General features: G+C 38.8%; 1 protein-coding gene across 1 annotated transcript in view; it reads left to right on the top strand.

Annotated features, from left to right (window-relative positions):
• Nucleotides 1–27,177, top strand: part of peli1b (pellino E3 ubiquitin protein ligase 1b) — a 42,241-nt gene that overhangs the window by 9,263 nt on the left and 5,801 nt on the right. The window contains exons 2-6 of the mRNA XM_030155688.1: nt 14,740–15,042; nt 20,530–20,659; nt 22,135–22,236; nt 23,204–23,401; nt 24,427–24,615. Of these exons, the coding sequence (XP_030011548.1) occupies nt 14,960–15,042; nt 20,530–20,659; nt 22,135–22,236; nt 23,204–23,401; nt 24,427–24,615 (702 nt within the window). The 5' untranslated portion in view covers nt 14,740–14,959. The remainder of the gene's footprint in view (nt 1–14,739; nt 15,043–20,529; nt 20,660–22,134; nt 22,237–23,203; nt 23,402–24,426; nt 24,616–27,177) is intronic.

The raw sequence follows: 27,177 nt of genomic DNA, 5'->3' as shown, positions 1-27,177 counted from the left end.
CAACTGGTAGTTTGTTTTCATGAGTTAATTTAATTCTCAGCTGGAATTTGCAGCCGAAGAATCCAGTTCCAGTCTGCTTTTGTAGTAGTAATGGGTGGAGATGGGAGTAGCCTTGTAGCATGCTATATGAGGGTCTGGGTCTGCTCACATTTATAGCTGAGAAGTCAAATTTTGTATTCCTCCAGGGTATCTGGGTGCTGTGGTTGCTGTGCCATGTTTACAGTTAAAAATGTACAGAGAAATGTGATGTGCCTACAGAACTGTCAGAACATTTGTTGAACATCTTCTAGTTTATTAAAATGCAGAGGCCAGTTGATGCCATGTTCACCAACTTCTCACATCTGCTGTCAACAGCACAGTTCAGGTTTAGATTCCTCACCATGTTCCTAATGTCAAAGTCCTTTTGCTGACCTGCTCCACATATTTCATGCCTTGCTGTTTATAGCTGACGAGTGTGAGTATTGTTGTGGCAACGCTTCCGCAGGCCAAGTGCTTGGCATCACGCCCAAGTGGATTATTGTAATCGCCCTTGTTACCAACTACCCCTTTTTTCCATCGTAGTTACAGCTTTGGAAGATCCTCTTAAAAGTACCTCAGTTTGGTTTAATATTAGCTTCTTCAATTTAAATGTAGGCTTGCTGCATTAGTAACAGCACTTGGGCCGGTGGTCTGCTTTGTATGCCAGTTTAAAACCTCCGGTGCAGGCTAATGGTTACTCCAGAGAGCCCAGACACCGCAGAGGGTGGAATACTTGTAGTATTTTTTCAGAGAAATGGAGGAAATTTAACTTACTGCTATGACTGAAAAAAGACAGATGAGCTAGAGCTAATAAATTTTTTATTTGCCATGTAAGGGCCTTTTCATATATTTGCTTTATTCTGTTCTGAATCAGTTGATGGATTGTAAACCTGCAACTTTCTCAATTTGGTGTCTTTACATACATAGAAACCCAAAATCTTAATAAACTATGTGAGAATGTTCATGCTTATTGATAAAATGTGTTTGGGCCAAGAGCAAGAAAGTAAATACAAGAAGAACCTAACCCTGTTTATTCTATTTATATTATGGTTCATTCTCCAGATACCACTGTACAAACTGCTGCATTTTGCATGCTTATCACATCCTAGAATGCAAAGCACGTCTGCCTATGGGAGCTGTGTAGCTCAAACCTGCAGATTACACCTGGTAGTGGGGTCAGATCAAGATCAAATCATGTTCCCACCAACAACCAACCACTCCTAACTTTGTTTGGGACCAGACCAAGACCACCTAATCTCAAAGGTCACTCTGATTTTGCTTTGGTTCCACACCCAAAGTGGGATTACTGTGTTCACATCTGCCCAAATAAATCACATCAAAGCATCCTCAGAGAGTGTGAATTGTCCATCCCAAGTTGCCAGAGTGTTCATAATTAAGTGAATTTTAAGTTAAAATAATTTTACCCAGGTTCTCAGACAGATATATACAATTAGTTGTGAAATTTCTTGTGGAGTCACAGGTTTTCTTCTTTGACAAGGGAGTTTTGTGTGTGCTGACTAGTTTGCTGTATATAAAGTACGGTGAATATCTCAAAACGGTCTAATCAGGACAAGTTAGGAGTAGAGATGCAACCATGTTTGTTGTTCGACTCGGTACCAGCATGTTTGGATTTTCATCATGTTCTCTCTCAGCTAGTATGTCATGAATTATTTCCATCCATGCAGGTGTAGTTGTTTGACCATATACACATGCACATATACACACAGGGAAACATCTCCAGGGATCGGTGAACATGAGAAGTATGCGGCTGTCTGAGTGGGCAGGGAATTGGGACTTCCTGTGTGCATCGACACACTGACTCTGTGAATCACTTTGGAGCAGTCGGTTTACAGGCATGTCCATAGTCTGACAATGTGTCTGTGTGTCTAGGTCCAATATGTGTTTTGTCCTAAAATAAGTACATTTCAAAAGAAGATGCATAATATATTGTAAATATTCACTACTATTTGTAATCTTTTGTATAAACTCATTCTCGTTAATCTATATCTTGATAACAGACTGGTGTGTATTGTCAGAAAAACCTTAACAATAAATAATAATAATAATAATAATAATAATAATAATAATAATAATAATAATAATAATAATACATTTTATTTGCAATGCACTTTACATTTGACACCAAATGTCAAGGTGCACAATACAAAAAACCTCATCTGTTAGTAAGCTGCAGGATGTGTAATTCATGCAACATTGATATTATGTTTTATTACATAAGATGTGTAATTCCCCATCATAAGATGTTATAGCACTCCTGTGTACAAACGTATTTTTATTGTCATACAGTGGATTGCAGTTTTTGTGTCATTGGGTGGAAATGTAAAAAAGTCAAACAATTGTTCCATACTGAAAATGATAAAATCACTGTACCTGAAAAGAAAACTGTATTTTAGCTGTAAGTTGTTTTATTTTGGGTATTAGATAGTAGCCAGTTGTATTGTACACCAGTACACTGTAACACCTGTGACACACTGGTTACCTCTCACATCAGTGGTAGTCGTGCTGCCTGTCAATTTTCCTTCAACTCTTATCAACAGATTGGATTTACTGCATTTGTTGGTGAGAAGTGTGTCAGGCACATGAAAAGCATCAGAACAGAGCCTAACAGACTAGACATCTGTATGAGCTGAGATACTTACTGCAAAAGTAGATATTAAAAAGCTCTGCTGACAGTCATATAGACATCGTATCACCAATACATTTACATAATTAATGCTTTTTTGTTTTACCTATATTTTCAAAATCTAGACATCTGAAAAAAATGTGTTGCACAACTTCTCCCTCTTTTTCTCTCTCATTCTACTTCTCTGAAGTTAAGTGAAAATCACTTGACTGAACTCCTCACTTTTCTTAGAAATTAAATTTATGGCTAAATAAAAATATAATGACAGGTGGGAAAATAAGGCAGGCATTATTGCTGCTGCAGTAACACATAACTGGTGTGAACACGCAACAGTTCAGCAGCGTAGCAGCCATGTAAAGGTGACAAAGATTTTAATTCCAAAGGAAAGAAGGTCCATTTCTGAAACGGTGTAAATCACATCATTGTTTCAGTCAATAAAATAGACTGCTTAGTTGTGAGCAAAATCAGATTGTGTCGACTATCTATGAGTGCACCACGAGTGCTTTTAGCCTGTTGACTGTTCTATGAATGAAAAATCATGAGTGTGTGTATATGGACTTTGTTTTCACAAGAGTGTATTTCAGGACTGTTTCAGACTTGTATATTAATATGTAATATAAGCCAGAACACTTTTAATTATAACTGACATCATGTAGCAGCTAGAAATGTGAATAAAAAGCTGTGGTGGTTTAGAAACGTTTTACTTCTTTCTGTTCTAAATTCTACAAATGTATCATATTTTAAAAGAAGTTAGTTTATGCTTTATGTGAACTTATTCCATCTTTAGGCTAAATTTACATTGTATAACTGTGTAGAAGAAGAACGCTTTTCTAAATAATTAACTCTGAAAAACAGATTAGATGCAGCTAAAATCTTGTTTTATACATACAGCTATCAACCATCTACAAAATATTTATCTTTTAGGAATCAAAGTACTACAGTAAATATAATTTTCTTTGCAAAAAGGGCTCGAGTCTCAGAACACCATAAAGATAAATGTGCTTTTGCAAACCAGTAAATCTGCTGTAATACATATATGCTCATGCAAACACATTCACATGTGCTAACTGGAGAAATAATATTCTTAGTATCACTCACATGACTGGGACTGAGATCTGCTACTTTTTTCCTTTATCTTTTGCAAAGATGATGCCATCTGTTCATGTTCATTGATTTAGCAAGTTTATCTGAGAGACAACTGGAAGGTAGAGGGGAAAAGAGAATCTGGCGTCGGGCTTATCAGCTCCCCCTCCACCCTAGAGATCGATTTCCAACTCATCAGGCGTCTAATCTTCACAGTGTGCAAACCAATCCCTCTCTACTGACCCTTCTATGCAACTCTACACACTAAAGCCCAGACCTGGTGAGTCTGTAGAAAAGCTCACGCCTACACAAATACTCACATTCGCATACACAAATGCATTCGGCATGCGTTACAAACATTCACAGTGAATTCAAATATCATGATATGCTCAACACATGCACAACCGCCCACGCTCTCCAGCGGAAGTCTCTAAAAGGCTCACCATAATTTGTAGGGTTAACACATGTTTTGACTTTTTATTGAGCTCTGTTAAGATATAACTGTTTTTTAAACAAGCACCACTTACAGAGTTGAGGTTTCTGGTCAGCCTCAGTCTTCCTCCTTTTTCCTACACCCATCAACCTCTCCCATGATGATGCATAATGCTCCAATTTACTCACCATTTAGAAAAACAACAAAAGACATTCCAAAAAAACTGTAGGAACTCTTTCATCCTTTTCTCTTCCCTTCCTCTAAGCCCTTAACCAGATGAATGATGTTAAAATTAATGAGTTGCTTACATTTTGTATTTTTTCATCTTTTCTTTTGTTTTGTCACCTAGTGCAAAGGGTTCAGGTTCAGTGTCTTTTGCAATACAAAACACACTGAAATGACAGGCATATGTGGAAATGAAACGTAAGTGGTTATGGTACATACCATTCACCAGTCAACCACCTGCTGCCGTAACTGGCATGGTTTTTAGTCTGAAACATTTAAAAGTTGGCAGGACATTTGCTTGAAACAAATCAAATTCAAGCTGTTTTGCAGAGAATACAATTAATGTAGACTTCTCTCTTAGACAAATATGTCAGCTCTCCTGACAGTGCTTCTCACAGGGAAAATTTAGTCCCATTCACTCACTGAAGGTTGAGAGTAATGGGTTCGCACATTCAGTTCTGGCTGAGGGGCTGGAATATTATGATCAGCCTCTTTTCTGAATAAGAAATCATAATCTGGCACAAAGTTATCATTTTGAGCTGTGTGGGCTGTCTATAAGGTCTGCACACTGAAGGGCTGAGGATTTGCTGGCTAGTTGGCCCTCTCAGCAAGCAGCTGGTGTTTGTCACAGGAAGTTAATGCTTCTGAGATGAGCTATTGATGCGGCTCTGCCCCTCCTCACACGGAGGTCCACTCAAGAAAAACTGTAACTGCTGATGATAGATCATACATTGCTAAACCACTCCTCCATCAAACAAAAGGAATTTATGGTGGTATAAGACTGACAAAAGTTATTATGCATGTTTTAATACTTCTCAATGTTTGTCGAAAAGATAACTGTGTAGAGTCTCACATAATCTCATGAAATGATCTGTTCTCTCATTCTTCTTTTTAATGTGTCATTGCTTTCTCATTAATTTTTTGTACGTATTGATCTTAGTACATTAATTGGTTGTGTGGTAAAATAAACTTCTCGTCATTCACCAATTAGGGAATTGTAACATAACTGTATTTTTTCATATAAATGTTAAATTTGGCATGTTTGTCAAATATGTCAAGCTCTGTTGTGTAGTAAAGCATTGTAAGCAAAAAAAAAAGTTTTTGTCCTTTTAAAACACAAATCAATGGGAGTTTCCAGCTGTGATTCCAAAGGGACTATTTAATTTGGGTTTGACTGTAGCAGTCCTTAACCCCATCTCTTTTCATGGTGACATGAGGTCATTAGTGTTGGCACATGGATATGGCTTTTCTCATAGACTGAACCTGAAAGACCATTAGAAACTGAACTTACATTAGGCTTATAGTTGGAGTTTACTGTGGAAGGGACAACTAATACAGAGGACATTTTATTTGCAGAGGTGAGATCTGTTGTATATAATCCCCTGAAAATGTGAAAGTTATGTTTTTGTTATCGTACAGTGGTCCACAGAGGGAGCAGCTTGCTATTCGTGGAGTTGGCCATGTTACGTTGCCTTGTTCTGCAGTAATTCAGAACAGAACTTTATCATGGGTGGCATCCAGTGTTATGGTGTGATACCATCATGTCTGAGTGTGGACCACAGTTAATAGCCCTCTAAGTAAACAGCCCAAAACAGACAAAACACACTGGCTGTAATGGGGTCTTTCACATTTTTAGTGGCCAACATAGGTCAGAGTCAGGGTGAGGGCAGGGTGTTGGAACTTTGCTTATTTTAGTATGTACTGTGTTTTACTTGATGTAGTACTGCTGTATTAACTTTTCATTTTCACTGGTCTGTCTTAATGGTGTGGGTCCTGATAATGCAACATCACCGAAATGCAAAGTAAAGCAGCTGTTTTTTAGACCAAAAATGTAGGTGGCAACATAAAAAAGAGAAACCTGATCTAAGTGTGACAGGAAGGAAAGATGGTTGGCAACAGGTGTGTTACTGACAGTATGGTAAACTATCACCACTGCCATTTTGGTAACATTTTCTCTGTTTCCTTACAAATTCAAAGGTCAAGAATGTAAGCTCTCACTCACACTTTCTCTGTAGCTAAGTCACCGTAATAATGCTATCATACTATAAATACAATAATGAGACTGAGACTGTGAGAGACTGAGAAGTGAATAGCTCAGAGATGTGTTGCTAAAAGAGTACCATAGCAAATGATAGTGTAGTTTTCTCTTACCAAAACCCATTTGAACAACACCTTATCTCTTTACGGGATCATGAACCCAATCAGGTGGATGATATCTGACCTAATACATACTGCTCTGATGTCTGTTAACAGAAAAAGTATCGTTAATGTCACATAATAATCCACTTGAAGATTTCACTGAAGAATTTGCTGAACAAAAATTATATTCACACCATACATACGTTTTTTTGTTTGTTTGTTTTTTAAACTATATTACTCTTGTACTGTACACAGCATCAACTCTTCATCCAAAATTATCAATTGCACCAATCCGAATTTGGTTTATTTCAAGAGATGCAAAGCTAAAAAGCTCAAAGAGAAGGAGAAATAAGGCAGAGAGAGACCTTCTGTTTCTGGAAAATTGTTGCTGGAAGCTTTTTAAGAACACGTGTGATTCTGCTGCTCAGAGTGGAACAGTTGGGGAGCTCAACGACTCGCAATCTGCTTGTAGGGAACATGAAATGTACGAAGCACCTAAAAGCCTCGGAGTGCATGAGGAAGTGGTGGGAGCCAGTAATACTGGGATGAGTAGGTGTCTTATGACCTTCTTGATGAAGGGCTTTGACAGAGATCACAGAAACCACAAGTAATAAGATAAGCTTTTTTCCTCCTTCATCTCTGTCATTTTTAAACTCATATATCTGCACTAACTCAACAGCTGTCTCACATTTTGGCCCACATTCTGCTGATATAAAGCTTTAGCCTAGAAGGCAGAATGGTAGTAAAACTTATAGGGTCATAACAGTCCACACAAAACCCACTCAAGCTGACGTTTGACAATGTTGCTTCTTGAGGACACTGATACAATAGGCATATTCTGCTATTACTAAAATTAAGGTAGATATTACATTGTCAACTAGAAGCACTCGGAGAGCGCAGACCTCTGCCAAGGCTGATCAGTGGCCCCTCCCATGAGCCCCCCCACCCCCGATCACCACCAAAATCTAATCATTTCTTCCTTATCCCATTTCCAACAAACCCTGAAAATTTCATCCAAATCTGTCCATAACTTTTTGAGTTATGTTGCACACTAACGATCAGTGGCCCCCCCTCGTGGGCCCCCCCACCCCCGATCACCACCAAAATTTAATCATTTCTTCCTCATCCCATTTCCAACAAACCCTGAAAATTTCATCCAAATCTGTTCATAACTTTTTGAGTTATGTTGCACACTAACGATCAGTGCCCCCCCACCCATGGGCCCCCCCACCCCCGATCACCACCAAAATTTAATCATTTCTTCCTTATCCCATTTCCAACAAACCCTGAAAATTTCATCCAAATGTGTCCATAACTTTTTGAGTTATGTTGCACACTAACGGACAGACAAACAAACAAACAAACAAACAAACAAACAGACAAACTAGAAGCACTCGGAGAGCGCAGACCTCCGCCAAGGCTGATCAGTGCCCCCCCCCGTGGGCCCCCCCACCCCCGATCACCACCAAAATTTAATCATTTCTTCCTTATCCCATTTCCAACAAACCCTGAAAATTTCATCCAAATCTGTCCATAACTTTTTGAGTTATGTTACACTAACGATCAGTGCCCCCCCCCCCCCGTGGGCCCCCCCACCCCCGATCACCACCAGAATTTAATCATTTCTTCCTTATCCCATTTCCAACAAACCCTGAAAATTTCATCCAAATCTGTCCATAACTTTTTGAGTTATGTTGCACACTAACGGACAGACAAACAAACAAACAAACAAACAGACAAACAAACAAACAGACAGACAAACAAACAAACAAACAAACCCTGGCAAAAACATAACCTCCTTGGCGGAGGTAACAAACAAACAAACAAACCCTGGCAAAAACATAACCTCCTTGGCGGAGGTAATAATAATGTGGTCAAGTTTTCATGAATCACTGCGCATGTCTAGAAACCCAGATGCTTGTTATCACCTCTCACTGCTGCTAGACTCCTGTTGATCTAATGACCCACTTAAAAAGCAGAGTATCATTACCACTTACCAGTAATGAAGATGTCATGCTGTGTAGGAGGTCCTGGTTTTTGTTTTCCTTTACTACCTAATCAAACCGGCCTTTCCTTTTCTGACATGGAGCCTGATGTGGGTTTTCTGCTTTCTGAAGGAGCAATCATTTAACTGGAGGTTTTCATTTAAAGCGGTTTAAGGATCTTTTATACTTTTTCCTGTTTTGTGTTTGTCCCTTGTAAAGCACATTAATGTTCCACAGTTTTAGTCATGTGTATAGTTAGTAACCGCCTCTAGATTTAAAATGCATACACTGACTGCAAAGATTTTGTATAATTTTCACAGAGGGTTCTTTCATTGCCATTTCTTTATGATAAATGTTGAAGTTTAAAGTCCATTGGGGCTGTTTGATGAATTGATATACAGGGAAACAAAAACAGAGAAAGACTTGTTTTGAGGTATTGTTAGCTGAGCTATTGCAAACCCACACGACACATGATACATTAACTCAAGCCTTAAGGCCTGAGGGCAGTGGATCTTAGCTGGTTATATATCACAGTGTACATTATATTTGTAGGCTGTAGATATAGCAGATTGGGTAACCACAGGAGTCTTTTCTATGACATTTTCTTTGTCCATAAACCTTTTGCAATCTCTTTTGACCCATTTTACCCAGCTGAGAAACTGTGTGTCTGATTTATTCGTATACTGTTTGTTTGTCACCTGTTTGTTTCCACATTGTGTGTCATCCTTGGACTCACCTTAACACTAGCTTTTCAAGTATTAGTCATTTTTAACTCAACAGAAGCTCCTTGTGTGAGACTAAAGACCTCTGTCCTGAATAAGTCTTTAAAGTGCCACAGTGGATTAGCGTGGACTGGCCAACTGGGCTTATTTACATGTTTGTGTCTTCACAAGCTGAATAGTTGGGCTGCATAATCAATCTACAGCCATAGCAATAACTTCATGACATTTATAAAGTATCATATAGGGTTGAGTGATAGAATAATCTCAAAACCAGAATACGCTAAAGTGTGAACGTAAGATATATGTCTGCAGAATAAATGAATGCATCACCTACAAAGCACCACATGCAAGTACATTTTCCATTTAGCAAGTAAAGTGTTGCAAGGCTATCTATGTTTGCACTGATGTAGTTCTGTGTTGGTTTCATTTACCAGCACTGCTTCTGTCCCATACTCTGGTCTTTCTATGTTTTAGTTTGACCTACACAGGCAGGAATAGGGATGCATTCACTGCACCTTGTAAACTCTGAGCTCTCCATCCTTTTTATTTGGTATTTATCCTCAAATGGCAAATGTTTATTTTCTTGTGTTTAATGGATAGTCGTTACACTGAGAGTATGGTAATGCAGGTCCATGTTAACATTGGAAAGTTTAGCCATGAACCCTCTCTCTGCAGCTTTCAGGCATTATCAAGTTATTCTTCCAACTGCCAACTTTTAAAATTCATTATCATGATAAATATGAATACATTAGTAAAACAGTATAGTAAAATCTATCATGATCATATTTTTTGACATATCATGTAGTTAGTCCTAGTGTCATGACTATGGTTCTTTTGTTATCATTAGGAACAGATTACTGTTGTTGTTTATGGTGCTGGTACAAATTTGATGTATTGCTGTGTTTCACTTTGCACAGTTTATCTAGTAGTGCTTTCTAACTGAGTTTGAAGTGAAATTATTGCCAAACAGTACATTCATGTGACCAGGCACAGCACATGTTCCCGCTGCCTAAACAGAGCCTGACAGGTCATCTCACCATTATGTGTGTCCTGCTAAATAGGACAGTTTGACACGTTGTGCTGCTGTGCATCTGGTTGTGATCTCAATAGGAGAACTGCAGCTGCTACCCTGAGTTCTGTGCTTCTGTGTTTACATGAACGTGTGTGTGTGTGTGAGTGTGTGTTTGCTTCTTCATGTGCATTTGTTGTTCATCTGTTGTGCTGTGTTGGCAGCCAATGGGAATGGCAGGTGTCATCCGTGCCTCTATGCAGTAAAGTTTTATGAGGGCTTTGGTAAGTGTGAGGTTGCTCTTCCTGCTGTCATCAGCACACTGTCACAATCCAGGACCCGAGCTATGCAAGTCAGTCTCACTGAGCCCTTGCTCTTTTGTTGTAGGACTGTGTGTCTCGGTAGCTTAGCAGCAGTTGGCATGCAGCCACACCGAGCTCTGTGTCATACAGAGCTGCAGAGGCCAAGAGCTTAGTCAGGATAAGACACACATACATTAAAATGATACACATCCCCATAAGTACAACAAATGCATCTGGAATTTGTATTTTTCCTTATTCTCTCTTCAAGCCGTTAACTACACAGAATACCTCAGTGAAAGCCCTAACAGGTGACTTGGGCTTAGCCGTAGTTCTTTGGTGTGAATAATTACCTGGATAAACCAGATAAAACTATGAAACAAGGTGCGTGAACCACCTCACCTCTCACTATAGTAAGAAAGGCAGCTGATGTTTTTGTTCCATGCTGAGACAGACTGATGATTCACCATTCTGGACACGTGTTCAATACCATGACCCATAGCATATAGACGTTCTTTAGTCCTTCACTATCTGTATCCATAGGAAAAAAAAAAAATCAATCCCATGAACCTCAGTCATGGCTCCCTCAACACAACTTAATGTGTACACCATCATGCAAATGTTCATATTTGCAAATTTGCTTTAGTATGCTGTGTGAGAAATGCAGGATAAATCTGTTCTGTTAAATATTCAGAGCTATTCCTGCTTCTTATCATGTGACCACTGAACCTGAAAATATGTCTTTTGTGTTCACAATGATTGTTAGAAGTGTGTTTTTCTTCACACTGCTCTACTAACGTTTGGGTGTGGCAGCCATATATAGATCTGTGTGTGAATTAACACACAAGGAGTGAGATATCAGGATGTCAGTGATGGCTGTGAGTGTTACTGTGCCATTACTTTGGTTGTGAAGCTGTTAAGTAGTTACAGTTCTGTGAGTGAAGAATGTTGGAACAGGCAGGTTTTTATTTTATGCATAAGAATAATAAAACACAGGCTGCTTAAACCTAAATAATCTATTTGGAGTTTACCCTCATAAATCATGTACAGTGCTGCTATACATAACAGTGAATGCAAACATTAGCATTGTTTAACGACATGTATGTCTCTTACAGAAATATCTGTCCCTTGAACTGCTAAATACTTCACTATGTTTACCAGCATGTTGCTAACTTTATCTGTGTAAGATGTGGTGCTACGTAAGTAGGGTACAGGACTCTACATCACTGACAACCCACCAGTAGTTGAACTGATCAGTCTTTTTGTTTGACATGAGAAAATTTGGTTGATAATTGTGATCCCATTATACTTATCATCTATTAGTTTGTGATTGAGACTGAAAACACTGTTATTACCTACAATTTAACAAAACTGGGCAACCCTCACACTCCCTTAGGGTAACAAACCTTTTTTTTTCCTGAGTGCAGAATGTGGTTTTGGATTATGCACATTACATATATGATGGCTAAACCTTTTCTGGTAAAGAATCGACTTTGTCAAAATAACAGTTATTATGATGCACAATTCGTTATGGCACTTAAACCACTATCATATGTTAGGGGAGATTTTACAGGTTGTAATTCATAACCTGATGGGCTTTCACATACTCACAGAATATGGACACTAGAATATGCATTGGGTGGTGTCCACATGGGACATTTGCCCACTGTCAGATTATGTTGAATGGTGATATTAAAAAATGTAGCTAGTTGAGAATTAGTGTTTATTTTTTTCACACTGTATCCTCCCAAACATTTAACCCCTCGACTTCAATGTGTCAACTAAGATGTGTCAACTAAGATGTCATTGAAAAAAGTCATTGAAAAAAGTAAATATTTTCATGCATCAGAAACACTTGATGGGACAAATTATAAATGCAGAAATGTATTATATTATTTCCTCTTATAATGCATTATTGACACTGGCAACAAATATTGATATCTTGGTAAAAACCCAGTGTTTTCAGTCAGCACGTATCTTATAGAGGGACTATGCACTTTTTAGTGAGGCTGAACAATTTGGTGAAATAGTTATGTTGCGATTTTTGTGGACAACATTGTGATTTGCAATATCAAGGTCATTGTCACTGAATCTGTGGGCAACTATTTCACCTGTTCTACACCCTGAGAGTTATGTGACCATACACTGTACACAAAGAGTACACATCATTATAATCAGCACTTACAGATTTTTTCTTTAAAGCAGCTCCAGACTTTCATCACAATTTTTTTTTCAAATTTGTAAAACCCAAGCCAAATTACCACTAATCCACTAGTCTTTCTGCACTCACACACCTGAATCACTTCCCTCACTGTGGACAACTTCGAAGATGACTCCATCATAAACACAGTCCAACTGTTTACATAACAAACCAAAATGTCACTCAGGCCTTCTTGGAAATTTTGTCGCAAAGTACATTGTGGGAATGGGAATTCCACGCAGCAGCAATTTCGCTGTCTCTTTGTAAGTGCTGAACCCAAATGTCGCCTTTATCTCCATCCACCAACTATACTCATTCTTTAAAACAACCCTGGTGGACTGTATAATTTTGTGTTGAAGCGATCTGGCTCGTTTTCTTGTTGAATCTGTGAGAAACCACTTTTGTTTGGTTGCCATTCCCACATTGCACTTCGCAACCAAATTTCCGAAAAGGTCCAAGTGACGATTCGGTTTGTTATGTAAACAAGCGGACTGTGTTTATGATGGAGCCATGAGGTAAGTGATTTGGGTGCATAAGCACGGAAAGACTAATGGATTAATGATAATTAGGCTATTACTGTGTTTTACAAATTTGAAAAAAAAAAAGTGATGAAAGTCATATGCTGCTCTAATTGCAGCCTTTTGTGGTTTCATAATTGCACAGCCCAGCACTGTGATTTGATTAACTGAACAGAGATGATTATCTTGCAATGTATCAGCAGAGTCACTATCATGAAACCACTGTTAGCATGTGCAATGTGTTGTGATTTTATTGTATCATAAATTACTCGGATTCCCGTCCCAAATCGAGACATACGTGGCCATTGTTCTTGGGCCGTACTGATAACATTTCATGTCTGTCTCTGGGTTCTTCACTTGGAAGACCCCTTTATGAACCTCTCCCATTCAGTGTGTTGAGGCTGTACTGTATCAGCCTTCCTGCTGTTCATGCTGAGAAACAAAAGCCTCTCCATCCCCACTCATCTTTAAAACACTTTACTTCCTTTGCTTTATTCATGTGTAGTTCAGCATTTTCTTAGCAGAGGGACATTCTGAGAATTATGGGAAAAATATTTTGCCTCTTATGAAGAGGAGGTGGAGGACTGTCTGGAAGTGTTTTTTTCCTTTATCTTTTTTCTATGATGTCTAAGCATATTTAATTTTTGTCTTGTTTGCAGTGAGTAGGAGAGAGGACGACACAAGAAAAGACATGACTTGCATTTGATTTTTAGGGCGCACAAAATCTTCCTTAGCTTTCTGTAACAGGAAATCCATCCTCCCTTTTTTGCAAAGCTTTTTTCCTTTATATGTGCCTTTTTCTCTCCTCTTCACTGTAATTTCCCATCTACTTAAAAGAGCTGTGTATGTATGTTTTTGAGTCATTCTTAGAAGTCAGCATTTAAAGACACCCACCTCATTTTGCGGAACAGTTGCATGGCCACAGACTTTGTACATGCCAGTGAAATGATGAAAACATCAATATTTTATGTAAATATTTGGAAATTGCTTTTGAGTGTTTTGTGCATGTCCACACGATCTCTGTCAGTATGTTGTGTGTATGTTCACAATATCCTACACTATGTCAGTATTATTAGCAAGAAAAAATATGTTGTATATTATCAGGGTTTCAAAACTCTAATTTCCATTTTTCATTATGTGGGTCCTAGGGTTATCTCTACAATTACAAACTGCCAGTGATGTTGTTGTTTACATGGTTTCTCACACTTGTAACACCTGTAAAATTGCTTTTTAAACTGCTTTTCATTAGTAATGGACTAAAACTGGCCCTTTAGTAGACAATAAATATTAGACCTGATGATAAATCACATCTACTGAGTCAAAGGATTTCATCCTCTACAACTAAAAGTAACAGATGGAATTGATAGACATTCACATTTGAAACCTGTTAGTTCCAATTAGGTAGACTTAACTAAATACACTAATCTTTGTGTTAATCCTTGTCCTTTCTTTGTGGCTCTGCAGGGCAGGACAAGTGCCGCTGCAAGAGACGGACACATGAGGCATGAGAGGGTGGAGCTGAGGCTCAGCTGACCCTTCCCCTTCTTCCTCCTCCTTTCCCCGGTCGTCCATTCGATCAGCACTTCCCCCTCCCTCCCCCTTCTTTCCCCTTCCTGCATCCCCCACCCTCTTGGGTCTCACCCATCTTACCTTCCCTCCTCCAAACCTCAATCAGCTGTGCCCAATGTACTCCCCGGAGCAGGAAAACATCTCCACCACCGCCTCCACCAAAGTGCCAGTGAAGTATGGAGAGCTCATTGTGCTGGGGTAAGAATCAGCAAACCTTGATTCTGTTCTTGGCATCCAGTTTGACATCTTTACAAATGTGCAGTATTTTTATTTGCATTTTAAGAATTTAACTGTTCTTTATATCAAGACAGAGATGAAATCAAAGTGCAGGAAAAACTAAGTTAATTTTTTTGCTAGAAAAGTATTAACACAGTGTATCCACACTCAGGATTAAAACTATGAAAACACCTCACAGCTGTGAAGTTATTATTTAACACACAAGTGGCACCAAATTTAGTTGAAACATGAAGATGCTGTCAGTAACGTCTGAATTGCCAAGGTCTGAAGACAGTGTAGCAAAGTATTTTTGAATGTTTTTGTATTATTTTGTTTTATTTGGTAATGCTGCACAAAAGTGTGTATTGATCAGTTAACTTCTCAATGTCTTCTAAAAAGCTTAACATGGTAAGCCTACATGTGATCCACTGGAAGAGTTTACCACAAGATGTTTCCACAAGCACGAACACATGCAGTGATCCAGAAAATGACACGGAAATGGTTTTCAAGAAACCATCATAAACAATGGAGATATTTTTGGCTACTTGTGCAAGGTGACTCTCTGAGAATACATAGAGATCTGCAAGTTCAACCAGCATGCACTCAGCTGGGTTCATGTGGCTAGTCATTTGCTCTGAGTACAGTGTTTTGGACAAACTGTGCAACTGCTCTACACACGATAAATAAAACATGGGACAAAGGTACAAATGGTAACCAATAAGGTTTTAGTGGATCCAATTTGGAAAAGGTACTAAAATGGCAGTGTTGTATTTAGTTTTTTGTTTTTGTGAGGTGAGTCATGAGTTGGCTTGCTGTATACTGGGATGAGATAAATGTTGGCCAGGAGTGGCATCAGATCTGCATCTTAAACACCTTTGCTTTCACTTCCCTCATAGATTAGTTTTTCAGCATAGCAGTCACGTATCTGCATACATGGACACTCACACATTTTCTCCAGTAACAACTGATGGTAAAGGACTTCCTTTATCTGTCTGTCTCCTGTTTATTCCCCAAAGGGCTATTCCACTCCACTCCCTATCCCAGCCCACTCCACAGAGGAATGCAGATGTCGGAAAGACTCCTTACATGCACGCACACATGCACCTAAAACACTCATCGCACACACATTTAAACTCACACACAATTTCTGTGTCTCACTCAGACACAGTTGGTTCCACAGCTGACTCACAGTTTGTTGTTATGGGCTGTGCTGGAGCCGCATTGTCAGGGAGATGACCGTGGAAATTTTCCCTAGTGGAAAAACTCAGTGAGCAGTAAACGCAGCCCTATGCCTTTATGGGGAGAACCCCAGTTTTCCGTTTTGCTCTGCTGTTTCTGATTCGATTTCCTTTTTTTTAATAGGTCAGGCCACCCTTTTTTTTAAGGTCAGTTAGTTCAAGTTTTGCTGCATGAGATGAGTAGGCCCACGCTGTACTGTGAGAAGTAAAAATAAAAAGACATCCTTTTAAGGGCATATTTACATGCATTGAGCTCTGCAGGTATGTAAGTTTAACCGTTGTCCCAAAGGGAATTAAATGTTAACCTTAAATACCATGCTTCCTTTTCAGATTTGTCACAGTTAAGTAAATGCACACTGTAAACTATTCTTGGTGCTTTTCTCAAGATGTTGACAATGCGTTAGCTTTCATCAACTTGTATCTGCAAAATGAAAAAATTATACAGTTTTCTCAGCTTTTAATAGTGGTCTTAAAGCCATATACCATATATAAATATTAGAAAAAAGCTATTTAGGTGTTGCAGTTTAACTTTTACCAAACTTCCTCCTGAGGACGCTTTGAGAAACCTCTCATAGCTATGATTAAAGGAGTTATTATGATGATTACTCAGCTTTAATATTGATATTTGCTCTGACCTCAATCTAAGCTGCAGGGTTTCATGCTTCAAGATTCATTTTTACCCTAATTGTCTCCAAATCCAAAACACAAGACTCGAGGAGACACTTACAACTAAATGAGCTGAAATAACTAAAGAATAAACACTTGATCCCATAGAAACAGCACAAATCTGGATCAAAGCTGTAGGTCAGGTTGGGTGTCTGCCATATGACTGCATACTAAGAGATGAGCTTGTGACAGTCACATTGCAGCTTTAGATCTCCATGTTTTTCCATTTTAAGCCATCGTGTTTCATATCACTGTTTGCCCCAGGCACTAATCACTGTGAGCCAGCCGGGGTAACAGGGACAGCCGAGACAAACCAGCAGAGGACGACAGCATTTGTTTGGTCAAAGATAGCTCTGATTCCTAAACAAATTCTGTGATTTGACACAAGATTCATGTCTTTTCCTTTTCTGTTGGAGGAAAGCAAAGTAATATGCATAGAATCCAGAGTAGTGTGTTGAACAAAAAGGTTCAGATGTGATTAAAGGGCAATACTAAACGCTTAGATTTATTTGTGCCACCTGTGTGACTATACAGACTCCAGATGCTAATGGAGAACCCTATCCACACATAGCACAGTGTTGTGCCTGTAATGCTGGACTCTAACCAGAGTCCAACACAACCATGTTTGAAGCCCAGCGATGCTAATGGCCTAATCCAGTGGAATGCTGCAGCATCTCAGGGGACGCTCTGTTTACAAGCACTCTGGACATCCATGTGGTTTTTTTAAACAGATGTGATACCTCTGGATACGCTATAGTCTGCCCGTATACAGCTTGGTGCAATTATAAATTAGCATAGCATTTGAGTCAGCTTATGCATTTTTCATTTTAATTTGTTAGGTTGAATCCACAAGCACAGCATAAACCCTGAGTGCAGTGTCCCCTAATTTATAAAGGGGGCAGCCATGCTCTATCATTGCAGTACAGCCATGTCATTAATGGTCTTTCTACCGGTACTTAAAGCACACTGTGAAAATACTTTGCCAAGGAAATGTTCTGCATTTAAAATTAAAATTTTGTAAGTAGTATCAGCAACATGTACTTAAAGTGTAGGAAGTAAAAGTGGCCATTATGCAGTGTAAGAAATGTGTATACTAATGAGAAGTCACAATACTGATTGTCATACATATAATTGCAATGAATGATTTGTCTTTTTCTGTTCATTTTGTTTTTGTTTGTTTGTTTGTTTGTTTGTTTCTTTCTTTCTTTCTTTCTTTTGAATATAACATAAAAACCCAACCACAACAAGATTTGCATAAAAAGAAAGGAAAACATTCCAAAAGGAGCAGGATGAAGTTTAATTTATAATCTCCCGCCCCCTTACCCCATCCTTCTACCTATCCTAAATTCCTATGTCAGATCCCATAAGTAACTAAAAAATCCTACACGTATCAGACTAAATTCTGACTAAATACGACTAGTATAATATAAACCTAGTACCAGTTATTTGTGCACACAGAGTACATTTAATGACTTAACACTGGAATACATGAATCATAATTTATTTTTTTTAGAAAGATTAGAAGAACATTTAATCCTTCAGTTTATCTCAGACAACTCATTTATTACTTTTTCATGTATTCACTCCTATTTCTGACTCATCTTATAATTATATAATTGACAGTTTCTGCCATCAGTCTCATAACACTGTAATGGTAACATGTGTAAACAGAGACTTTTAGCCGGTAAATCAGCTGCCAGCAATTACCCACACAACCTGTCTTTATAGATTTTTATAGGTTTACCATTTAAGAGGTATGTTGTTGATGTACACTGAGCTTTATTTTACTACTGTTTGTAAGGAACACACGCACATAAGCTTGTTGCTAATTGTAGGACTCACTCAACTGCTATTTGAAGAATACAGTATGTGCCTGTATGCGCAGACTAACTTTTTCCTCATTTTGCTCCGTATGAATAACCTGTGTGTACAAGAACACGCCCTCGCACACACGACCAGTGCTTTTCAACAGTCCTGTTTTAAACATATTTGGATCTATGTACTGTATGTGCGCACAGGCATTACTGCAACTCATGGGATTCTGTTTTTTCACTGCCAGCAACTTTGAGCTCTCTCCAGTAGACTGCCCTGCCCTCTCTCTGGATATGGACTAAACTTCACCATGGTTACGCTCTTGCCATGGTTACTCTTCCCAAACGTTGCTGTGGCTCTGTTCTCTCACCATGGTTACTCATAAACCCTTCCAGCGTTGTCTGATCCCCACAGATCTGCTCTCTCACAAGTCAAAGAGAAACATTTAGCTGCAGGCTGGGCGTCCTTACAACCTGCCTGCCTTGCCTTTTTACTGGACTCAGTACAATCAGAGGTTTCATTTCAAGGATTTAATTGGTCAATGACACACGCCATCTGTACAGAGCTATAAAACTCAGCTAGTTGTACTCTTTTTTCATGTTAAAAAACTTTTCATGAATTATGCATTCATATTCATAATGGAACTGAAAGAACTGATTGCAATCACTAAACCTGTGCACCTTTTGCTGAGTTGCCATATTGCATTTATTACAGTTAAAGTAATCTAACTTCTGTAACTTCTGAATGTCATAACAATGTTAAAGTAGCCAGCAGTATTTATGCATGTGGTAATATTTATACAGCTGTGGTTCTGCTTTCAGGAATACAGATTATTTAAAACACATGTATGCAATAAAAAAGGGAAAACCTTTTAACCTGTGTATATGGGGTGACTGCATGTGTACATTTATACCTGCTATTCAGCCTCAGTGTAAAAAGAATAAACCAGATGGATAAAATTGACTCTTTTTAATTAATTCATAATTACATTTTTCACTTAATTTTCTTACTAACCAACATTTTCCCCCTTGTGTCTCAGTTTTCTTGTAGACATCACTTGTGTGCCTATCTTTTGATGCAGGTCTCTGCTACTTTTACAGGGAAGGGCACCTTTACCATTTCCGTGGCCCTCTGCCATCTTGCATAGATGTTAAGAGCACTATAATGGATCTGCAGCAGTTGGATCCGTTAAATGTAGCTCTCATATTCCCCATGTTTGTTGGCAAAACCTATAGAAGCACACCTATAAACAAAGTCAATGGAGATCATTAATCTTTCCTTAATGTTTTCTTACTTTAGTACTTTACTTTGGGAAATAAAGCAACACACACACACACACACACACTCAGAGAGACAAAACAGCACAGTGCAAGTGTTGCTGGGAGTTACAGAGACTCCATTCTGTCCGAGGAAACGCCTCTGTTTATTCTCCTTTCCTCGGCTGTGTATCAGGCTAAATGAGTCTCTGTGTGTGTTTATTTTCTCAGCCTTTCTGGGGTTATGTTTGGAGGGCTTTGTTGTTTATGAGGACGTGATGTGCTTTTGTAAAACACATTTATGAAAAGTATAGGCTTTTGTGCACATGTTTGTGAGAGTTCTTCAGGGCATAAAGGGAGTGCACCAAAATGCCTCAAGTATTTTCCTCCACAATGACTGTTTTTTCCAGGGTGTTATACAGCTGCTCAGACAATAATGCCCTATTGTTTTTTTTTTTTTTTTCTGTGTGTGTTTCTTTGTGTATTCGTATGTGCAGGTACAATGGCTCTCTGCCTAATGGGGACCGAGGCAGACGTAAAAGTCGTTTTGCACTATGTAAGAGACCGAAGGCGAATGGGGTGAAACCCAGCACAGTTCACGTCGCCTGCTCTCCACAGGCAGCCAAGGTGATACACAAAGCACAGTATAATTTAACCATCACAGGGGCCGCTAAACATCTTAGCCTCTTTAGTTCTGCCATCCTTCAAACTGAGTGGCTTATATGTGGCAATTTACTCTTCTTACTTTCCTGCGTCGTCTCTTAAAACAATGTATGACTTTCATCACAATTTTTTTTTTTTTTCAAAATTGTAAAACCAGAGTGATAGCCTAATTATCAATAATCCATTAGTCTTTCCTTGCTTATGCACTTGAATCACTTCCCTCACAATGCATTGTGGGAATGGCAATTCCACACAGCAGCATTTGATATCTAAGTATTGGTTTTTTTTCACAGTCACACACCCTGTATTATAAGATGACAATTGACTTACAGTGATTCCTTCCACTTCTTCTGACCCGTTAGAGGACACGCTTCCATTGCTTGTTTTCACCATGTTTGTTTTGTTCCTCCCCCAAATCTCGGCTCATAAACAGACATTGACAGCGCTGTTTGCAAACCATAAAAAATGATGCAAGGTTATATCTGAATCAGGTGTTTTATCACGTCTTACTGCATTTCTCAGATAAATAAGTACTAGTACTGATGTGTTGTGTGAGTTTTCACATAATAATTTTTTTGGACCAGATGTGTGATTAAAGTCATATACTGCTTTAACATATTAAACATCTATTAGTAACCCGCTTTCCAGACTTCTCTACACAGCTGTTCTTTGTTGGTATGTGATTTTATTTGTCTGACAACAGCAAATAAAACACACCCATTTCAGTTGATTTAGCCTAGGCTGTTCCACCTAAGGCTTTTGCAAAATTTTGTTTGCTTTTTATTCTGTGATATTAAAATACCACACACAATGAATCACACACATCCCGATCGAGACAGGAAAAGGATGCTGACAAAGAATGATCCGTAAGCCTTGCCTGAATAAGCAGAAAAAGAAAACCAGCAGGTATACAGCTCTGTCGTGGGTGTAAATGTATTTCATATACATTTTATTGTATATAACGTAGAATCAAGCACCCAGTTTTGTCTTGTGTGTTGATTCTTCACAGCATTTTAATTGAACACAGTGGAGCATTAAATGAAAAGAAAATGTTAACCTTTCAGTGGAAGTTGAGAGAATTTTGCTTTCTTTTGTTCAACATCTGCATTTAATGGATTCGCTAACTTGCTCATGCGTGGACCAGGCTTTTAGCTGCTGTAATTGAAAGAATCTGGAAGAGTGATTGTCTCTTTCTGCCCCGTGGGTGGTCCTAACTGACCTAAAAGATGTAGACTCCAGCCTTTAACTACGTAACTGTAGTCGCCACAGACACCACCCTTCCTATCACTGAGCATGTGGCAGAGGTGTTTTTTAATCACGGCCTAGAGAATTTTTTATTTGACAGCTTCAAAGGTCATCTGTATTTATTCTACTCCTAGTTTTGTATCTCTTTTCACTGTATTGATCCTTGTTTGCTTTGTTTCTTTCTTTTCTGCCAGGCCATAAGCAACAAAGACCAGCACAGCATCTCTTACACTCTGTCTCGAGCGCAGACTGTGGTGGTGGAGTACACCCATGACAGCAATACAGACATGTTCCAGGTAACAAGCCTCAACACAGGTTTACAACTCATTTTATCACCTCACTGCTGCATTCACCCACACCTACTGTAGTGTTTATACATGATATACAATCAGCAGTAAAAAAAATTATATTATACTGTCTTTGGAACAGCTCTTTTGACATTAAGTTGTTATATCCCAGAGTATAAAGATGATTTTGTAGCATTATTAGGACAGTGTTTAATATAATTTTACTTTAAAAGAATACATATCAAAGCATGAAATATTTTTTAGAGCTAAAAGAAGATCAAAAACAAGGATGGATATCTATATTTATGCTATGTTATTAATAAGAATCTTTTTTCAACCATGGAATATGTCCAAGTAGTTTGGATTAGAATGCATTATTTGATTTGTAAAATTATCCACAAAAAAGTAAAATAAACTAAAAATGAAATGTTATAGTATATGTGTATTCTAGTAAGAATGTGCATTATTAAATACTATTTGTGCTATATATGTTTACTAATTAAACATATTAAACTGAAGAAAATTGTGTTCATTGTTGTATTATCAGTTATCCATTTACATGTATGTATGTATGTATGTGTGTGTGTGTGTGTGTATATATATATATATATATATATATATATATATATATATATATATATATATATATATATATATATATATACGGATTGTAAATGTAACAGTAATTTGCTAAAAGTTCTCCAAAGTCACCCAGTCTTCTTGATTATAGTATTAACACTGTAGGAGGGCTGTCTGTGCTGTGATTATGGCTACGGTGGTGCTACAAAGTACTCATCATCACAGTTGTACTGAATGTCCTTGAGTTGTAATGGGTTTTATTCAGTAGCTCTGCATGAGTTCACGCGCAGATCATCCATGTTTATGTGTGTCCTCAAAATAATGAGTGCCTCTGTGTTCTCCTTAGCTCTTCTTAGGTAGGATTTAATCTTATAAACTGTCTGTGTCTCTTTACCAGATTGGCCGATCCACAGAGAGTCCTATAGACTTTGTTGTGACGGACACTGTGGCCGGCAGTCAGAGTAATGCAGATACTCAGTCGGTCCAGAGCACCATCTCCCGCTTTGCCTGCCGCATTATGTGCCAGCGCACGCCGCCTTACACCGCCCGCATCTATGCTGCGGGATTCGATTCCTCTAAGAACATCTTCCTCGGGGTGAGTTGTGTTATGTCTGATGCTACAGACACGTGTAGAGGAGTACGAGGGGATAAAAGAGGAAATGAAAACAAAACCAATAAACACAAAGAAATTGATGAAGTTTAGAATAAGTTAGAAAATGTTTAAGAGAGACAAGTACAAACATACTGTTATAAAAATAAAAGCTTTTTACTGTTAGTGTCATTTTTTGCTTTCAGTTTTCATTTTCCTGTGCCATTTTTTTTGGACCCCCTTCTGAATCGCCACCTTATCGTGGTGGAGGGGTTTGAGTGCCCGAATGATCCTAGGAGCTGTGTTGTCGGGGGCAACATGCCCCTGGTAGGGTCTCCCAGGGCAAATTGGTCCTAGGTGACGGGCCAGACTAAGTGCGATTCAAGTGTCATCTTGGAGTCAGACCTGGGGGAAGGGCAGTGAGCGCCTGGTGGTCGGGCCCTCACCAGTGAGGATCAGCTGGGCTCAGCCTGAATGAGCGGCATAGAGTCACCATCTGCTAGAAGGACTGAAGGGGTCCGGAAACATGTGCACCAGGCAGCAGCCAAAGGTGAGGGCCTTGGTGGTTCAGGCCTTGGCTGCTGGAACTGACTCCCTGGTGAGATGTTTAAGCCAAGAGGAGGGCGTACTGAAGGGAATTCATCTCAGCTGACTTCCTCTTTCCTCCTCCTTGTAGGATGTGGAAGAGACAGACAGACAGATAGATACATAGATAGATTTATATTCTACATCATTTCTACATAGAACATGCAAAACATATCACATAACAATATGAATAGTTTGCATCAGTTCAAAATTAATTAAAGAAGTTTGTCAATAACCTGTTTACTTTTACTGAAACTGTATGTGACTCAGAATGAAGACTAAAACTAACAAAATGCGCTGATGTAGGTTTTGTTTTGCATTAGAGTTGTTGAATGTGTGGATACAATCAAAATGTACAAACAATGGAGGAGGAAATGTTTGAGTTTTATAGATGTTTACTTCAGTGCCATCCTTAAATTGCTCAAACATCATCTGACTCTTCTCAGGAGAAAGCTGCTAAGTGGAAGACGTCAGATGGTCAGATGGACGGGCTGACCACCAATGGCGTGCTAGTTATGCATCCTCGTAACGGCTTTACCCAGGATTCAAAGCCAGGCGTCTGGAGAGAAATCTCAGTCTGTGGCAACGTCTTCACCTTACGAGAAACCCGCTCAGCACAGCAACGGGGAAAGATGGTGAGGAAAGACATCCTATGTCCTGTTTGATCAGTGTGTGAACAAAATATGTAAAACAGTTTGGAAGTGTTTCACAGCTTTGTCTCTGCTGATCAGGGTGTGTTCACATTGTTCACTGAGGTTTATTATCGAAACCAATGTATCTGTAGCTGTGAAGATTTAACTTTAACCTTTAGAGACTGGTTGTGAATGTTTCAGAGGTGAGAACATTTCAACATGTTCTACTGGTCCAGAAGTCAAATGGAAGAAGAGGTGTGGTTTTTGGCTGGAAATTCCACTCCAGCATTGTTAATAGGTCAGGGTGGGTCAGGAGTTTAATACCACCAGGATGTAACGATGGTAGTGTCTCCATAACAACACACCAGAACAACTAAGAACAGTTGTTTATGGGGTTTTTGCATAACTGAATAATTATAAATGTAGTGTTATCATAGCTCTAGTGTCTATAGTTCATAGTTGAAGAAGTGTAAAATTTACAAACCACGTGGCAACATTTGGTTTAGTTTTAGAGACATTTAGTTAAAAGTGTCATATTTAAGGTGTTCATTCTGCCACCTGAGGAAAAGGCTGAGGACAGCGGTATGTGTAACCCAGCTTAAAGATCATCTTGTGATCCGAATAACAAATTTTCTCCCATCTTCTAAAATGTGGGCTTGTTACTGTACAAATTAACCTCGGTTTGTGTTCGGTTCAGTGTGTTACTCAGCCCATTTGAAATAAGTTGCAGTGTAGTTGGAATATTTGGACTGCATTCCTGACAAGATCTGCACAATTCCTCTGAAAATCATATGCAAAATAAAGACTGTGTGCAATGGAAGATTGTCACATTTTTCCAGCCTGTCTCAGCTCATCTTCCATCCTGCTGCCTTGTCAGTTTGGCCACTTGTAGAATTATTTGATTGATTTAAGGTGTTTGTTGTAGTGTGTTGAAGTCTATTGTGTTGTACATGGATTCTGTCTAACAGCATCAGTCCCTCCTTTCATTTCCTCTACTCATGTTTCATTTCCTTGTTCCATGTCCTCACCCATTTCTCCTCCTCTCCTCTCCTCTCCTCTCCTCTCCTCTCCTCTCCTCTCCTCTCCTCTCCTCTCCTCTCCTCTCCTCTCCTCTCCTCTCCTCTCCTCTCCTCTCTGTCAGCATATTAATATAAATCTGCCTCTTTATCGAGACTCCCACCTGTTTCCACGTCTCTCCAACGCAGCACAAATTAACCGTCTCTTATCTTCCTCCTGCTCTTTACTATCAAGAGGGTCAACCTGCCATGTGTGGATTATCCGTCCAGCTCTATAGAAACCACTCATTATTTCACAGTTGATTGACAATTTAGATTGGCCACAGGGAGAAAGCACTTATTTTCATTACACTCTGCAAATAGAACATGATAGGGTTTTATTGTTGTATTTAATGCACACAGGAGTGGCAGCTGTTCAGCATCACTCCATGTGAGAGCTCTGCAGTTTTATAGAGATCATTTTGGATGCTTGTATCCTCCATTATATTAGTTGATAGAAGCTACCTTGTTTTCAGATTAAAGGACGCAAAAAAACAAAAAACAAAAAACGCAAAAGTACATCCTAGCAGAACAAGTCCTCCTCATTTTATTAAAAAAAAAAATGGATGTATTGCCCTCTCCAAATGCCTTTGAGAGTATACAGCTCTTTAAATGGGATAACTGGCCTGCACTTGTGAAGGTTAAAGTCTGAAGGGCATTGTGATTGAATGGAGGAAAAAAGTCATCTCAGCAAGTTTGCCAAAAAAGCTCTCCAGGCTGCAGTGTGTCTGTGTATGTGTGCATTTGTGTGTGTTAATTTGTTTTATTTATTACATTTCTTTTTTTTTTTTTTTTCTCATCTGCTGGTCTTTTTTTTTTTCATATCATAATAATTTGTTAATGCTGTAGATCTACCAATAGTGTATGATTGGTGGTAGGTTGTTTTTGAGTATTTGTTTAAAATGGTAACAGCTAATATTTTGCAATTACATTGAGGAAATCTGATTGGGGTACATATTGGTTACAGCATTTAGGTGGGTGGACTCCACCTTGCCAGTGGGGCAGCTGGTTGCCCTTCTGCAGTTTGACACAAGGTTGAAGCTAGCGTAATTAGGAATATGCTACTGTGCAGTTCACACGCACACACACACAGTGTTTTCTGTGAGCATGCTGTGGGGGCTATTGTGAAGTATAATAAATGAGCAGACTACTGTAGTATCTGCGCTCCTGCTGGGTTTAATGAAAGCTTTTGTACTGATGAATGATTGATACAACGTGATTAAATAACTGAGTAAATTGGGTTGTTTACATGGATTTAATTAACCAAATGTGTTTAGATCATTACATCTCAATATGGATATTTATGGAGACTTACAGTTTTTCAAGTCATAAATGATATAAGGCAAATGACAGAAAACAGTGAATGATGATGTGTTGTCCTTAAACACATTTCTGAGCCTGTTAGTTTCCAGTTGAGCTGCTTTGAGGCTGATAATGAGGCTGTGGTTCCACTGGGCAGCTCCCACATGTGACATGATGTGTCAGTGCATCAGTGGATCCCATGAAGCAC

This window comes from Sphaeramia orbicularis, chromosome 15, assembly GCF_902148855.1.
Source record: "Sphaeramia orbicularis chromosome 15, fSphaOr1.1, whole genome shotgun sequence".
Taxonomy (NCBI): domain Eukaryota; kingdom Metazoa; phylum Chordata; class Actinopteri; order Kurtiformes; family Apogonidae; genus Sphaeramia; species Sphaeramia orbicularis.
This window is presented reverse-complemented; position numbering and strand designations above follow the sequence as displayed.